Consider the following 17,589-nt stretch of genomic DNA (forward strand, 5'->3'; position numbering starts at 1 on the left):
TAGTCAAAGTCAGCATGAAATGAAGATTTTGAAGTGTATTTTGTAAATTTGTTATTGATCTTAAGGTGAGGATTTCAATATCAGAACTGATGGTCCAATGAAATGAAAGACTTCACTCTGCAACACCCTAGCAACCACCCCGGGTACCCTAGCAACCACATAGCAACACCCTAGCAACCACCCCGGGTTACCTAGCAACCACATAGCAACACCCTAGCAACCATCCAGGGTACCCTAGCAACCACATAGCAATGCCCTAGCAAACATCCCGGGTACCCTAGCAACCGCATAGCAGCACCTTAGCAACCACTCAGGGTACCATAGCAACCACATAGCAACAAAAAGTATGCTGGACTTCAATTATTTGGTTTACTAAAAAAAAATGTTCCCTCCACAATCAACTGCAAGCACAAAACCCAATCAGTTCCAAAACTGCATTTCCCCCCTCAATAAATCTGATACTTTCAGATGTGTCTATACAGAATAAAAGATCTGTCACTACTTCCATTTCATCACAACTTTGATGGCACACACATGTAAGACCTGGAACCTTGGGCCAGCTCTGCAAAACTATTTTTAAAGAACAGAATGTTACATTTTCACAACAAAACCATTGTGAACCCCTTTTGTTAGTACCTATGAGGCCCACTGACTGCTTTTGTGTTGATCTGGCAACCGGTCCCCATTTGCCTTTAAAAAAGGATTTAAAAAAATAATGTGCTATATAAATCTGGGTATTGAGATAAAACAAACTCTCTACAAAAGTCCAAAGCAAGGATGTCTATATTGTAAACTAAAGGTTAGGACAAAGTGATATCTGGCAACCTATATACTGAACAACATGTTATTGGATATTTTACTTTTTCTTTGTTTTTATATGCAAATAGTAAAATAAGAAACAACAGAGCATAAAAACAATGAAAAAAAAAAATATTTAAAAACTTTTAAATTTGATGGAATCTGGCAATCCACCTGCCTTGTGTTCAAATGTCAGACGTGATTCGTTAGCTCCGCCCCTTAAGCCTGAAAGAAAAATGCATTTCCCCTCGACCAATCAGCGAGCGAGTTTCTCGCATGTGTGTATTGTTTAAACTGGCCAAAGCAAACGTGTGGCGTGAGCACACAAACTTCCACACGGAGACATGGCGGCCGCGATAACCGTTAGCTCAGCTGCCAGAGACGAGAAATCGTTCACTGGTGCCAATTGTGCCCCGAATCCACTCTATAAATGTTACGATCAAGCAGCCGAACTCGAAAACTTGGGGTTTGATAGGGGCGAACAGGTTGAAGCGGACACCGGCGATGAAGGCTCACCGACGGCCAGTGACTGTTCGCGACGGCTCGATGATGAACTGACGGCCCTTAGTCCAGAAGAGATTGCTAGTCGTTTGGAAAGAACAAGAAGGGAGTTTTATAATCGGCGAAAAATAATTATCAAGAACCTCCCAGCCGATATCAGCAATCAGGTTTGTGCATCAAACAGTTGATCTTTGGTCGAGCATCCCAAACACCGACGGGCAGATCGAGTCACAGATTTCAGTGATCGCTGACTCAGTAGTTAATACACAGGAGTTTTACAGCGTTGTGGTGTAGAAAATTGAATCTGCTGTGAGAATCTGAAGGTGAACGATCAATGTTATGACCACACGGAGCCTCGTGTCAACGCAGCCATTAAAAAGTCACGGTAACGGATTTTTGACCGTTCATTTAATCAAGCTGAATCCCCGGATGCTTATCCTGCCAAATCATAGCTTTGTGACGTTACAGATTAGTGTTATATCTTAGCTGCTTCGTTTCACTTTTTGATTATTCAATTAACTCAAGTATCGAAATTCTTCCGAAAGTTTGACGTTTGCAAATGAAAATGTTGCCTTTTTCCAGTAAGTTGCTTGTCACGAATGTTTATCTGCCTGTTAAACAGCGTCTGGCCAACACTTATTCTGTAAAACCAGTTACTATTAATTTGTTTCTGCTTTTTTTTTCACATTTAATAGTAAGTAATTCAGTAGTGACTGGTGTATTTCAGTTCACTAATATTTATTCATTAGATACTACTAGAGCTGCTACATTCAGGAATAGCACGTGCTCAATTATATACTAGTATTTTGTTTTCCCCCATCCCAACAGTTTCTAGTGAAGATTTCATTGCTACTTGTAACAAATAGCAAATTAAATCCCTCCCATGTGTACATGATGTCAAAGCTCATTGTATGCCAAACAATTTATTGAATTGTAATGTTTCTTCTAGAATTTTCTTTTTATTGTTGATACTCATGAATATTTTGAGTCAAGTTTATCCAGTTTTAAAATCCTAAAAACTGGTTTTAATTTTTAATGTAAACCAACTCGAGAATAGTTTTCACCATGAAAATGGCTGAAGAAGCTGGCATGCTGTCAAAAAAACAAAAATGTTTGACTTTTCTTAACTAATTTCTAAGAGGATCTGTTGTTCAGACCTCAGCTATTTCATTCCAGTCAGGGCTGGTGCTGTTTTTATTAGTAACTATTCATAGGTTGCTAGTTCAGCTTACCTAGTGCTTTACATTAAATTACTAGTACCTATTTATAAGACACTAGTGATTACAAGTGGTCATCTAAATTCTCAAACTGTTATATTATGGAAATGAGCAAGTTTATATGGGTAGAGTGGTTCTTGTTCTTTGTGGATGAGGTTCTCTAAGGAAAATGCTTGATTCATGGGGAAAACTGCGTTGTGTGTGCGCGACTTTAGTATTGTTCCAGATTGGAATGGGAGCAGTGAGGATGACAAAGGACAGAAGGGACTGAAACAAAACGTTTAGCTTTCACTGACACTAAAAGAAAGTGCTGGTTCATGCTATGGTAACATGTAGGAAGCCTGGAAGCAAAGGTGGAGGGTTTTTTTTTTTCCCCCCTTGTTGCTGTCAAAATACTTGTGTTAATCACACAATCATAATAACTGAAATATCAATTTATTTGTGACACTTTAAAATAAGAGTCGTGGGAATAGAAGGTGCAAATATGATGGGACAGAGATGATAGCTGAGCTTTGAATATGTTGAATGACTTCATTGTTCATACAAAATAACCTTTTTTTTTTTTCCTTCTTCTTTAGGAGGTGCACGAGCTGTTAAGTAGCTATGATTTGAAGTACTGCTTTGTGGACAAATACAAAGGGACAGGTGTGTATGAATCAGTTATTATAATTTATTTAATGGAGATATTGGCAGCTTTTTACATCAGCCTGAGCCAATTAAGTCTTATTTAGCATCGACAACTCAGATAATCAGTTTTCAAAGTAACACACACCTCTGTGTGTGTGTGTGTGTGTGTGAACCTGAACCATACATATTATAAGCTAGATATACTGCCTTTGTGCAAACATTTAATTTCTATTTAATTTTTTGCTTATTTCAATCTTGGGTGTGCTTTGTGCCATTTATTTTTGGTTTAAACTTAAAGAATCCTAGGAAAAAAAGTATCTAACTTTTCACAAACTGTTTTTAATATTGATGATGTTTCTTGATTTTTGAAGGGTCATGTGAAACTGAAGACTAATTTTTAAATTTTATCTTTGAAATCACATGCATAACTAATTGAAAAAAATACAACAATAGAATATACCTTTATGGTGGCTGTAACTAATTCAATTTCTGTTTTTCCTACTCCAGCCTTTGTGACGCTACTGAACGGTGAACAGGCCCAGTTTGCGATAAAGGAGTTTCATCAGTATGTTCTCCGTGATCGTGAGATCTCTGTGCAGCTGCAGCCGACAGACGCTCTGCTGTGCATCGCCAACCTTCCCAGGGCTTTTACCCAGCAGCAGTTTGAGGAGCTCGTCCGCCCCTTCGGAAACATTGAGCGCTGCTTCCTGGTGCACAGCTCCACCACAGGCCACTCGAAGGGCTATGGCTTCGTGGAGTACATGAAGAAGGACTCTGCAGCCAGGGCGAAGTCCGAGCTGCTGGGGAAGCAGCTTGGGTCACGAATGCTGTACGTACACTGGACAGAGGTTGGCTCGCTTACATTTCCCATGCTACACTCGCTCTGCCTCTGTGTGGACCGACTACCTCAAAACATCCTCAGCGCTCAGGATCTCTGCAGTGTGCTGATTGACACGCACACTCCCACATTCTGCCAGGTTGGTATGAGGTCTCGACTCACCTGACATGAGTCAAGTGAGGAAGTAAGTGTTTGGTCATGCAGTATGTTTTTTTGTGTGTGTGTGTGTGTGTGTGTAAACATGCATTAAATGGCCATGTTTGCCCAAAACACTTGCGTCTTTTGGCATCTTGCAAGTGATTGCCATTTTTCTTACAATGCGGTCAAGCTAACAAGTTAACAACTTAAAAAAGAAAAAGGGGTTAATAAAACATTTGTAGATTTTGCTTCCTTAATGCCCCCTAGATCAGTATCTCATTTCCCTGAACAGGAAATTAAACTAGCAAACTCAGTGCTCAGTGTTATTATTTTCAATGGGAGCACCGCATTTTTCAAAGTGCCAGGAGCGTGACGTGGCGCTCCGCTTTTTTTCCCCTCTCTCTGTGCTGAGAGTTGAAGAACAATTTTATTTAGTCAAATAAAACTTTTTCATTCAGATTTGTCACAATAGGGAGGAAAAGACCATCACAATTTGTTACAAGCCAGCTTTAAAATATGGCTGAAAATAACCTGAAACCACATTCACAATCCATCTAATGAAAATGTGATTTATTTAAAAAAAATAAAAACATTTCATTTTAATTTCAAGTTAAACTCATTTTAGTAGGAAATTATAAAGGGTAGAAGTGATTTATGAGGTTCCTTACCACATAAATATAATTATATATAGATATTTAAATTCTGGTCCTTTTTTCCTTGGAACAAACTGGTTTTCAGGGGGCATACTTTTCTTCTTATATGACTTGTGTACAATAAGACATTGATATTGAGGAAGTAAATGGGGGTCAATTTTGATTTCATGTAATTTGTATGTACTCTGAGGCAGATGGCAAGATATTGTAATAAACATGCAACTTAATTGTTTCTCCACTGCTGGAGTTTTAATTTGAGGTTTAATTGTGGCTGTCTCTTCATATGCTCCGTAACGCTTATTTACTTAATTATCTGGTGGAACATTATCTACCTTGTGTAATATTAGCATGATGAAATCTAGGGTGCTTGCGTATATACCGCTAATGAAAAACTGGCAGAAATATTGAGTTAATATGCCTGCTGAACCAGAAGGTAGGAGCTATCGCTAGTATTTTGTGAATGGAGCAAAGCATCAATTTAAGGCCCATTCATGCCAAGAATGATAACTATATTTAGCATCCTCACTAACAGATCTTATCATTCTGTTTATATGTTATGCTTTGTCATTTGCATTTTGCATTTAAATATGAGCTCTTTTAAAAGTTAGGTTGATTCTGATTGGCTGTCAATGTTTTAATCCGCTTAAAGTAAACCGTTATGAGAGTGGAAAATTTAATTATTTCCCCTATATTGTTCCTTTTTGGTGGAAAACATTTACCCATATTGTGCCAATATAAAAATATTACTGCTGTGTCGTAATCATTTTTTCAGAATGGAACGATTATAACTTTCTAGTTATAGTTATCCTTTGTGAGAATGGAGTATTTAATCAATTAAAGGGATACTCGTGGTTTGGTAATCACTTACCCCCATGTGATTCCAAACCTGTAAAAGCTTTGTTCGTCTTCAGAGCACAATTTAAGATATTTTGGATGAAATGTGAGGCTTGTGACTGTCCCATTGACTGCCAAGGAAATAACAGTGCCCGTATTCATAAAGATTCTAAGAATCCTCTCAGAAAACTCTTAATTTAGCTTAAAAACTTTTACGTAGGAGTCTTAGCTTAAGAGTGATTCGGGACCAATCTGAGAGCAACTCTGAGTAAGGAAAAGACAAAAACTTTCATCTTAGTTAGGAGGTGGGGTTGACCCTGTTGCTATGTATGACACAATCTTTTGAAGACTGTGATTGGTTGGTTGTCCAGGTTCCAAGAAGGGAAAAAAGTGATTTTTAAGTATAGGGTCTATTCTAATTCTTACTTTGAATTTACATGTGTAATTTTTCCTATTTGAACGTTCTCTCTCTTTCACACACACATTATATGTGGGTTTATATAAATCCTTTTTTTATTTACCATGCTTTTAATTTCCTATAAGATGTTTGTTTGGCTTAGAATGATAACAATTGTTCCACTCTTTCCAATTACAGTGATTGCTGTCCTATTTAAGTGGCGGTTTGAATGTTGGTTTTAATGTATCAAACATGGAATCAAAACCAAGAAGGGCGAGAAAGCCAAACTGGACAGAGGAACAGTGTTTACTGTTAGCCCAGTTAGTGGATGAACACAAGACCATTCTTAAAGGAAAATTCTGGCCAGGTGTCACAGCAAGGGACAAGAAGCAGATATTAGAGCGTATAGCACAAACTATTAACGGTTCATTGCCCCTGCTTGTACGCACCTATCAGCCTGCTATATTCTTAAATGCAGTTTTTTTTTTTTTTTGAGCCTGCAAGGTGGGAATGTTCAGTGGAAACGAAATGAACTGTAACATAATAAGATGTTCTGAAAGTGCTGTAATTGTTCGTGTGATCACTCTGCTTACAGAAGGTTGTGACAGACCCAAATCATCATATTGCATTGTTGCATTTTCCCATTTGCCAAATATCGTAATGAAGTGATTAATTTCTGGCGCTATGGCATTTCTACGCTGTTTCGGAAATGTTAGCACGTCTCTAATAAGATCAGTCACAAACATGATCCCCGCACGATCTAATCTATAGTGTCTTATTAACTCAGTCATCCATCGTCTGCAACACATTTCTTCTTCCTCTTTGTCTTTCTGCCATTTTCTCCTCTGCTAAAGAAACTCTTAAGCCTCTAAAAAGTCCTTGTCTGTGATCCTAACAAGTTTGACCTTAAGACCTCTTTTAAGGGTTTTGCTTTCAGAATGACTTTTTTCTTTACAAGGATTTTTTTCTTTAATATTAAGATTAAACGCCCACATTTCTAAGAATTTTCTTAGAATTTTCTTAGAATTTTGTCACTAGGAGCTACTTTTGCATTAAGATTCTTTATGAATACGGGCCCTGAACTTTCTTCTAAACCTTTTAAATTTCACAGATTTTTCAGGGACTTGTTAACATGACAAAGTGTCATGTCTTTTGCTTTGTGCATTTGTTGGTTTTTATGTATAGCCCTATAAAATTGAATTTCCTTTTTGCACTTTCATTTCATGCTCCACTCTTTCACCTTTGACCTGCTTTCCATGGGCCAGTGCTGAGTGCTCCGTGGCAGAGTGCATGGGTTTCTATAGAGACCACCACCTGACTGGGCCAGGTGCTGTCAGTCAGCAGGTCATTCTGGAACGAGAGCGAGCTGCTGCCTTTATCATGTGTTCAACGTTGATCACGTACGGCCTGCAAGGCATTGTTGGGAATGACACTTTTCGTCATGTTACCCATTGTCATAGAATTGGCAAAGGCTTTGGAAGCTATTTCTCATTAAATCAGTTGTGCTTCCAGTTCAGTTTCCTCAGGTTTTAGTCAAGCATTGAATTGGCCTCATGTGGATGAGTCTCCAGTCATGCGTAAAATGGGCAAATGTTTAATGAATTTTTCCAAGAATATCTAATCAAGGCCGTAGTGACTCACTGTGTTTGCTTGTTGAACACCATTCAAAGCAGAGAAGCCCAGGAGCTGCATTCGTCTTAATGGATCTGTCAGGAAAGGTTGTCTTCCTTTGTACAAGTATGCATGTGTTCTGCATAGACTCGCATAGCACTGGGCTTTGGTTTTGACACAGTGGTTGCGATGCATTTCAGCAAGGTACTGTGATCGTCATGGTGCTGCTTTTCTCCCCTCCCCCATCTCCTTACTTTCTCATTTGATTTTTATCCCATTAACTTAACTTCAGGTTAATGCCACATGTGGCGTTCATTATGAGCCACATGATTGTTTGAGCAGAAAATTTGATCACGCTAGATGTTGTTTTTTTTTTTTGTTTTTTTTTTAATGAAAATGTTTTGGGGTTTTAACTTATTTGGAATAGGTGTATTTGTGTATGTTTCTTATGAAATTGCAAAAATTCACCAAAAATAAAAAACGGTTGCTTCAAGGTGCTTTCCCGTCCTCCCCCAGAAAGCATTAAAAAAGAAAGCTCTCCACTCATATCAGTGGCCTAATCACAGCTCTTTGACATTTAAAGGGCTAGTTCCCCTGAATTTGCAAACTGTCATTTATTTGCCTTCATGCCATTCTAAACCTATGACTTTTTTTTCTGTGGAACATAAGAGATTCTGTAGAATGTTGGTAACCAAACACCAGTTTTTGTTCCCATTTGCTTCCAATATCTTGACAAAAAATGCTTGTCAAAATATTTTTTTTCCACAGAAAAATTAGTCATGTTTGAAACCAGTAAACTGAATCCTTTTAAATCAGTTGGCTCATGGGAATGTCCTGGTCAAAATTTTTATTTTATTTTTCTCCATAGCTTGCTCAGGGTCAGGATTGTAATTTTCGACGGTTTGCAGTGCTGGAGTTCTCCACACCTGAGATGGCTGAGGATGTGCAGCGGCTGATGGATGGCAGAGCTTTGGGTGGCTCTCGTATACGTGTGTCCTTCTGTGCCCCAGGACCACCAGGAAGAAGCATGCTGGCTGCTCTCATCGCCGCCCAGACTACGGTAGACCCCCACACTCCACTACTTTGTGGAAAACTGTCACGAATGGGTTGATTCATTCTAAAAACAACACAAAAAAAAGAACATGAACCATGCAATCGGATATGATGTTCTTTTGTAAATGTTTTTGCTCGTTTTCTGTAGCTGCTGTTTGAATAACAGAGGACATTTAAGATAAGCATTATCATTAGTAACTTTCCTTAAAATAAAATGTTAGTGTGATTTGTGATTTTACTTTTTTTTTTTTTTAAGGTGTCCTTGTTGCTCATGCTGCATTTACTTAACTATTATAAAAAAATACTCTGAACCCTAACCATATACTAAGTACATGTAGTTAATATTACTCTGTACTTAAGTTTATAATGGGGACTTTAACAGGGTTTCCGCGGGGTTGTAAAAGGTAGTAAAATGTAGTAAATTAAATTATGCCAAATTAAGGCCAGTAAAAAGTAGTAAAAGGTAGTAAACGTCATCTGACGAGGTAGTACATTTTCGAAGACCCATCTAACTGGGTCTATATCATGGGTGTCCAAACCGCGGCCCGCAGTCCAGTTTTTATTGGCCCGCAGCCAGGGTCCGAAATTAACAAGCGCCAAATACGGTTATTTTCTGCCAGTTTCGGCGTCTGGTCTCTTTTGCGCGAGCTGCGAGCGATCCGCGTCAATTCCGGAAGGAAGTCAGACAAAGAAACACGAGACAATCCGGTCAATTGTCAAAATATAAGCAATTTTCAAATTAGAATACCGCGAGTAACAAATGCGATCACAGGTGTGAACAGGCATTATTATTTGTGGTGTTGCTTGTATTTAGAATGTTCTTAATAATATGATAATATATATTTTTTGAAAGTATAGTTTTTCCATAAACCTAGCATATACAACTACACCGAAACCGTGACTCTAAAACCGTGAAACAAACCAAACTGTGAAAAAGTTGAACTGTTCCACCCTAATATTTAAATAATCATTTGGCAGATGGAAGCTTTCATTCAAAGCGACTTACAATAGATGAAGGATTGCTTTTGGTGTTAAATGACAATATTTTGTCAGAATGAGTTTCTAATATTGTATGATGTAAATAAGTCTAAAAACCTAGATTTACCATGTAAGCAATACTTCCCTTTTAACCTTGATTACATGGAGGAAGACAAATGCTTAAATGAATTTCGTGTCAGAAAATGTGACCTACCAATTCTGGTAGATGTTCTCGGGATTCCGAATGAGATCGTTTGTGATCAGACAATCATAAACTGATGCAAATTACAGTGTCATATGTCATGAAACATAACATTTATTTACCTAACCTCTCACGTTGTACCGACTCCGGCAAATCAGCTGTTCTCCCGTAGTAGACCGTTAAAGTAGAACGTCACAAAGTAGCAGTTAAATTCGCGCATGCGCAATACAACGCCAGGATGGCGTTACTGTTCCACCAGAGGCTGTTGCTTAAAGTCCCTAATTACACTGCAACAAGGAAACCGTAAAATAAAGTGTAACCCAGTTTTGTATACATTTCATCCTTTTCTTCAGGCCTTGAACAGAGGGAAAGGTCTCCTTCCTGAACCCAATGCCATGCAGATCCTAACTGGCCTCAGTAACCCTGCCACACTGAAGATGCTGCTGGCGTCTCTCAACCCCGGGCATAAACAAGGTACTTAAGCTCATCGTTTTACTTCTGTAAGATGGTTTTTTTTAATTCTGATCCAGGCAGTGAATTTGTCACTCTTCTCTCAATATGCAGGCCTGCTGGGAGCTGTTCCCGCTGTACCTCTGATGGCTAACCCTGCCTTCTCTGCTGCCCTCATGCAGCTGCTGCTCCAGAACCAAGTCCAACAGGTATCAGGTCCACCCCTCATCTCCTGCCACTGTCCCAGCAGCATGTGTTTTAGCCCTCACTCTCTTCTTTTCCCCTCCCAGCAAGCTCTTTTAGGGAATCCTCTTCTTTGGGCACATATTCTGCACAAAGACTACAGTGTTCTCCCTTGTGTGAGTGGCTCCTCTGTGTGGGTGTGAGGTGCTTGTGTGCTTTGCTTTTATTTTATTTCTATTTTCTTTTCCCAAATGAATAATTGTTAACTGATATTAAACATCTAGCCATTCAATTATTCTTCCACTGCAAATCAATGCTTTGAGTGCAAGTTATCAGTTGGTAAAAACCCCATTAGCTACTTGTGTTCAAGTTCCGGCCAGAATGTTCATCAAACGTGTTTTTGCCTTTTGTGTGCTGTGTCCATCACTCTTAAATTTTGTTGTAATTGACAAATGTTTTTCTGAAGGATTATGGTGTGTGTGTGTGTTTGTGACAAACTAATGCAGTTCTGTCTTTCCAAAGGCTGGACTGTTGAGTGACAATCCTCTGGCTGCTCTTCCTCTCCAGCAAGGCATTAACATGATGGGAGAGATGTCTCAAGGTACCACACATTTGTAACATTATGTTTGATCCACAGTCATTTGATGTCAGGAATGCTACATATTTAGAATCGTCCGAGGTTTTTCTTCCCATTTTTGGGGGAGATTTATTTGGTAATGTTTTAGTTTCATTTGAAATACAGTTATAGTTTTTGTTAACATTTATTATTTACCTTTTATTAGTTTGCATTTTATATTGCATTAGGACTGGTTAGCGATTACATTTTTAAAAATCGAATTACATGATGTGGTGATTATTTGAATTAATCGCACCTCAAATTTGGAGAAATTACTCCCAAAAGATAATTTAAAGTCAATGTGTAAACGGGAATTACAAAAAGTAGGTTCAGCAAGAAATATTTTGTTTGATAAAATGTATTACATATAGCCTACTCTTTTGGACCATGTAAGTAAATGACGACAGAATTGTCATTTTTGGTTAGGTGAACTCTAACTTTAATACTTTTATTACTATGAAAATGTGAAATGATACTCTAAATAATTAACTAAAACTGCCAGTAGGTGTCTTAATGATTAAGTCATCGAGTCACTTGTTCATTGGATTTGTTCAAATGGCTGATTCATTCAGGAGTGAAGTAAATGGTTCATTGAATTATTAGGCTTGTTCGACTTGAAGTGGGTGTTCACCATCAGAACGATCGGTATGTGACATTTGATGTCATACACCGATCGGTCTGTGCAGCACCACTTCAAATCCAACGCATATGCCAATGGTTCAACGCGCCAAATGGTTCACCACATTCGTTCCAAGTATGGATTAAGAATTGAAATGCCGCTGTGGGTTGCATGGAGATTAACAATTCTACTTTGTCTTTATCTTCTGGTTGGCAGACTTGAACAAAACTGACAACATTGTCTAAAATAACACAATATTAACTTCTTAATGTACTGTTGTACAACATGAGGATCACTCTAGCACTCGTGTGATATTGCACTTAGCCTACAACTCGTGTGATATTTCTTAACTATGTGAAGTAAATATGAGAGACAATCTCAAACGGGCGTTTTTGCCCCATATCTTGAATTTTAGGGATTTTCTAGGCTCCATCACGCAGTAAGTTGTTGCCCTGCCTCATATTAGCCATCAATCAAATGTATGAAATAACATCAATAAAATCCCAGAAATTTTGATCATTTTTTTCTTTATTGCACACCCGTAATTTGTTTAAAGTAATTAATTGATAGTTTAAATACTAATTACTCATCGATTTAAATTTTTTGTCAATTTGTATCTGAACTGTAAATTATGCTTTTAACAGTTATTTTACAGTTAATTTGTGCAGGTCTTTAAAAAAAAATAAAAAAGGGGGTCTTAAAGTTAAATTTGAGCTTAAAAATCCTGCAGAAAACCTGTATTTACCATTAACTGAACTGGTTTAAATGCTAAAAAGTGCAAAGACAGTAGACTGTTTGTGTGGTGTTTTGCCATTTTTGTCCTTGCTACCTATCTTGACCAGGACACTCTGGCAAAAGAGAGAATGTATCTTAACAGGACCTTACTTGGTTAAATAAGCAGTTCTAAATGTAATTTTATTCAGGCGCTGTGTCTTCAACACTGGGCTTGCAGAGTGAAACTCTTGGCGCCATCAAACAACCATCCCTCAGCCGACCTCTTGGGAGAGAGAACGAGACCCCAGCTACACCGATCAGCTTTTCCCCAGCAGCCTCTCCGGCACTGCAGGGACTGAATTTGCCCCTCCTGAGTGGGATGTTAGGAGCAGATGGGCCGACTCTACCAGGGGTGAGATGGATGCTAATGGCTGCTCCTGTTTGTGCGCATTCATTGTCACACAGCCTACATTTACTGCCATGATCTTCCAGAGGAAAGCTTTGAAATTGCTGCAATTTGCTTTTAGCTTGACATGAGCTGTTGTTTGGTCCTGTTAGTCTTCCCTGTGTTGCCAAATAGTATCTAAAGCAGTTCTGTATATTCAGATCCTCTCTTTTTCCTAAAGGTATCTATATTGGGTGAGCCTCCCAAAGAAGTTGGTGTATCCCAGAATCCTTTTCTCAGTGCCTCTAGCATATTCCCATCTTCAGGTCAGTCTACCTGCGACGGATCTTAGGCACTTTTTTTTTTTTTTTGTCTCGTTACATTCCATAAAGCTTCACATTTGTTTAGGTGCCAGCACAAGGGCTCACCCCTACAGGAAGAGAACAGCACTTGGCAACACGTCTAACCATCGTGCCAACCACAGCATCCACTCAAACTACAGCCTGCACTTCCAGGAGTCTTGCACATCAGAGTTTCCTCTGCACCAGGTCGGCTCATGTGTTAAGAGCAGCTTCACTGAATGTGTGACTGCCTCACCAACCCTTTCTGACTGGATTTGTCTGGTTGTTGTTTTTTGTTTTACTCCATCCGCAGGACCCTTTGTCTCATTTGTATGAGCAGCAGGAGGTTCTGGAAAATGCAGCACTTCCCAGCTATGGTCTGCAGGTATGGTTTCCACCTCCCTCCATGTATACTACCAGAAGAGTTCTGTTCCAAGATTGGACATGTGTGAAATCCTAATTGTCTGTGTCTCTCAAGCACTCCAGGCACACAGACTTTAGTGATGCAGGATCTCCTTTCAGCTATCCTCCCAGCCCCCCTCAGTCCTCTTATTTCAGCTTTGGAGCCCATACCAGCATCCCATCCGCCCAGCTCAATAAGGTACTCCAAACAAACCATTCTTTGTAATGGCAAAAACACTGCTATACAATGATTTGCCAAAGGATGTTTTTTTGTTATATCGAAATATAGCTGCAAGCAGCTATGACTGGTGTTCAAGTGCCTTAAGTCATTTAAGCACGTATGAAAAAAGACATTTACATATTACTTAGCAAGCTGGTAACCAAGTAAATCGCCTGAAGAGAGCATTTTGTCAAAACCAGGTAATTTAACTTTTTTTTTTTTTATATATATATATATTTATGGATGTTATAGCACCACCTGTAGTAAGTTTTTGATACTACTAAAGCATAAAAATATCATAATATGTTTGCAGATATTTAAGCAGCATGCTAAGAAGCATGTTAAGTTAACATACCTACTAACATACATAGAAAAAATGCTACTGTCAGTTATTCTCCTTTGATATTAAGCATTCTGGGTCAGAATGTTGGTCTCTGTTTTGGTTTGTGAAACCTGCCCACTACCAGTTTGTCCAATTGTATTTAAGCACCTGGGTTGCCAGTTGGTGGAAAACTCCCTTTTTTTGTTGTTGTCAATCTGGCAGCCTGCGTGTGCATCAATTCTGAGGAGAGGGGTGGGTGGGGGAAAAGAAAAAAAAAAAAGATTTTGGGATGCAATACCTAGTTCAACTGCTTGGTGTCAATCTTACATAAAGCTCATTTTAAGCTTGTGAAGTTCTGAGTTTTCAGGAATTCTAGGCAGGAATTCATTTTCAAAAGCTATGAAATCCATTTTCAGAACTAGTATGACGTCTTCATCACATCATTGCATAATATCCATCTTTATTATGATTGTTTTATTTGCATAGACAGCTGAAACATTAAACTTTCTGGGACAGATTACATTGAAGTGCTTTTGTGTTTCTTCAGGCTGTTGGAATGCCTCCAGTGACTCATTCCAGCTTATTTTCTGCTGCACCTGGTGCTGGTATGAAGGTAGGCCATCTTCAGCCCTGCTGTCTAGCATCTATATTTGCTTCTCGTCAATTATCATATAAGTGTGCCAGGAACCTTTCAACGGTTATTCTTAGTGCAGCCCTTCGATTAATTTTGATTTTCTTTCCATGTTTAGACTCCGGTCGGTGGGCAGAAGCGTCTGTTTTCCCGTCTCATCCCGTCTCCAGAGCCCAGTCCAGAGGGTGGATATGTAGGTCAGCACTCTCAGGGTCTCGGGGGGCACTACGCCGACTCCTACCTGAAACGAAAGCGCATCTTGTGACTGGCATTCAATGGCTTCCTTTAAAGAATTGCTACTTTAATAGTGTGTTTTTGTGTTTGAGGGTGAAAGAGCAATGAACGGTCACTGAGGTCACACCAGTGAAATGACCCTGAAGCTCAGATGATCGGTCGCATGGATGATTGCTGAAATTTGTGTATATAATTTCAATGTGTATGTAAATGGTTTTATTTTGCCTCTTTTAATTTTTTTTTAAACCCAAAGAAGCAACGGACACCACAATGAAAGAAAATGGTTTCCTGTCATGTTCATCTGAGTAGGTCTATTTTGTAGACTGTTTTACAATATTATTACCTTTTTTTTTTTAAGCAGGACGATAGCCTTTTTCTGCTATGCTTCATTAGTCGTGTGTATATAGTTAAGTTGTCCAGAAAGGCGCCTCCACTACAAACACTTTCTCTCACATACAAGTGCCAAGCCTTACATGCTTGAAAATCCTGTATCTGTCCAATGGATACAGTAGCTGTCTTTTCTTCAGTGAATCACCTGCCTGTCTTTATGGGGAGCTCTGATGCTGGGTTAGTGTTAGATTTAGCTCAAAATAGTGTTTTTTTTTCTTCTTCTTCTTTTTCCATCACCACCATGTATTTGTGTTGCACAACTTCCCATCTTTGCATCCCGTTTTACGGAGTCAGGGTTTTGTGAGCTGATTGTTCAGCGTTGCACTAGGAGGATATGGATCATGTATATTCATCCTCCTGAATCTGTACCTTTCTGCACCAGTCTCGTTCACACTCGTTCTTGTTTTCTGTCTGCTTTCACATCTCTCTTTGACCTCGTTCAACCTGCACAGTTTTGCTGTTGCAAAGCGTTAGCGTCTTGGTCGTCACGTTGTGAAGCCCCAGTTGGTCGGAGATGGAGTCTGGGTTGCCGTTCTCCCCTCATCAGGCTCTGAGTACTGCTCAAAGCACAGTATGCCTGCTGTCGCTTCTATTTTCCCACATACACGCACACACTAACTCCTCGAGTCTTCCGTATGGTGCCTTTCCTCTGCAGACCAGCAGAGGGAACCAGTTTGAATTTTAGTTGACACTGCTCCATTTTTATTTTTTTTATTTTCTTTTAAAAACTAGAGCCAACAGTCTGAAGCAGGCCGGACCTGTGCCTTAGCATGACATTTATTTTTACCGTAGTAACTGTGACAACCTTTTCCCCTCTAGTTTGAACTGCTGTTCCACCAGAGGGGAAGACTCTTCTACAGACTGGAATGTGATTGACGTATGATTTGAGTACTTGGTCTGTGTGTGTGACTTATTAATCTGATTGACATTGATTTGTGATAACGCATTACCTCTGACTTAAACTGGCTTCCGATTAAACCTAGAGTTACTCGTGTGCCTAAAAACGGCAGTGTTTACTGTTATCTCTCCAGACTGTGAGCCTCAACTTCATTTAAGTTTGTTTATTTGCGGTGTACATGAGTTTGATTCTATTTCTATTATATTTCTTCTCTGGAGTCTCAAACTCATGTTCTTATATTTCTTCTAGTCTGTAATGATATCAAATATGCTGCTCTGTATTTTGTATCCATCTGAGTGAAATTGCACTGTGCAGTATCTTGTAAATGATTTTTCATGTGCGATTATGCGCGGGTAGAGCTGCTGCTGCTGGGTGAAATGAACTAAACCTTTCAGATGTGGTAAACGACCTCTTCATCGCCAATCACTCTGCTTTTGTACAGCTCTTCTGCTCTGTTTTTGTGACATTTAATCAAGTAAATGTTATTTAAGTTCACCTTCATTATGTTTGTGTGGTCAATCAAATTTGCATATCAACTGCACTGTATGGACTACATTGTCAACTCAAAGGAAAGTTCAGAATTTAATATTCACGACTATAGTCAGGTTTGAAATTATGGAGAAAACGCAAAAGCATTAAATAACTGAATTAAAAGTATACATTTTAAATTGGATTAGAATGGCATTAAATATATATAAAAAAAAATGAATTCTTCAAATCTTGACATTCCCACTGGTAATTATGACGTGCTGGTTTCATAAATGCAGTTTAATAAAGTGCATCGGAGTAAGCAATCTAGCTTTGTCAGAAAGAGACGATAGAGTATGTTGTCACTACTTTGAGGATGGATGATTCCCAACCATAATGCAGTCTGCTTCAAGAACTATCCGCTGCTAAAGATATCTGTCAAACTTAATCTATCCTCTAACGCTTTTATTTAGATCTCCTAAAGGTCTTTGGAGCTGATAATGCACTGTGAGTAATGTATTCTATGCCAAAACAATGTCTCTTCTTGGGTCCCTTTGAGTTGGATAAGCCCCGAAGACAACAGTCTGTGATACTTCCTCTGCAAACATGTTCTCTGACCTATCCTTGGCTCGGGTTGAGACTATGTAATTTTATTTGTGGCCTTTTTGCTGCTTTTTGACCAGAAATTATCCAGGACTCTGACCCCATCACCCACATGAACCCTACAGCCTAAAGGGAAAGTCCACCCAAAGATATTTTATCACATATTACCAGCAACATTGTCTTCATTTGCAACGTAAAAAAATTGAATATCTGGGCCGTTCTTTTCCGCAATGAAAGGAATGACTCATTTGTCAAGCTCCCAACAG

At 39.0% G+C, this 17,589-nt stretch overlaps 1 protein-coding gene across 1 annotated transcript; it reads left to right on the plus strand.

Annotated features, from left to right (window-relative positions):
- The first annotated feature begins 1,074 nt into the window (after positions 1-1,074).
- On the plus strand, positions 1,075-16,753 carry LOC127952735 (ribonucleoprotein PTB-binding 1). Its single transcript, XM_052551444.1, has 14 exons — positions 1,075-1,466; positions 3,095-3,161; positions 3,651-4,120; positions 8,483-8,674; positions 10,201-10,321; positions 10,412-10,506; positions 11,003-11,081; positions 12,639-12,841; positions 13,056-13,140; positions 13,223-13,362; positions 13,469-13,540; positions 13,634-13,756; positions 14,647-14,712; positions 14,849-16,753. Exons 1-14 carry the CDS (start codon positions 1,143-1,145, stop codon positions 14,993-14,995), a joined length of 2,184 nt encoding a protein of 727 aa, XP_052407404.1. The 5' UTR covers positions 1,075-1,142; the 3' UTR covers positions 14,996-16,753.
- Positions 16,754-17,589: the final 836 nt, after the last annotated feature.

This window comes from Carassius gibelio, chromosome A3 (genome assembly GCF_023724105.1).
Source record: "Carassius gibelio isolate Cgi1373 ecotype wild population from Czech Republic chromosome A3, carGib1.2-hapl.c, whole genome shotgun sequence".
NCBI lineage: Eukaryota > Metazoa > Chordata > Actinopteri > Cypriniformes > Cyprinidae > Carassius > Carassius gibelio.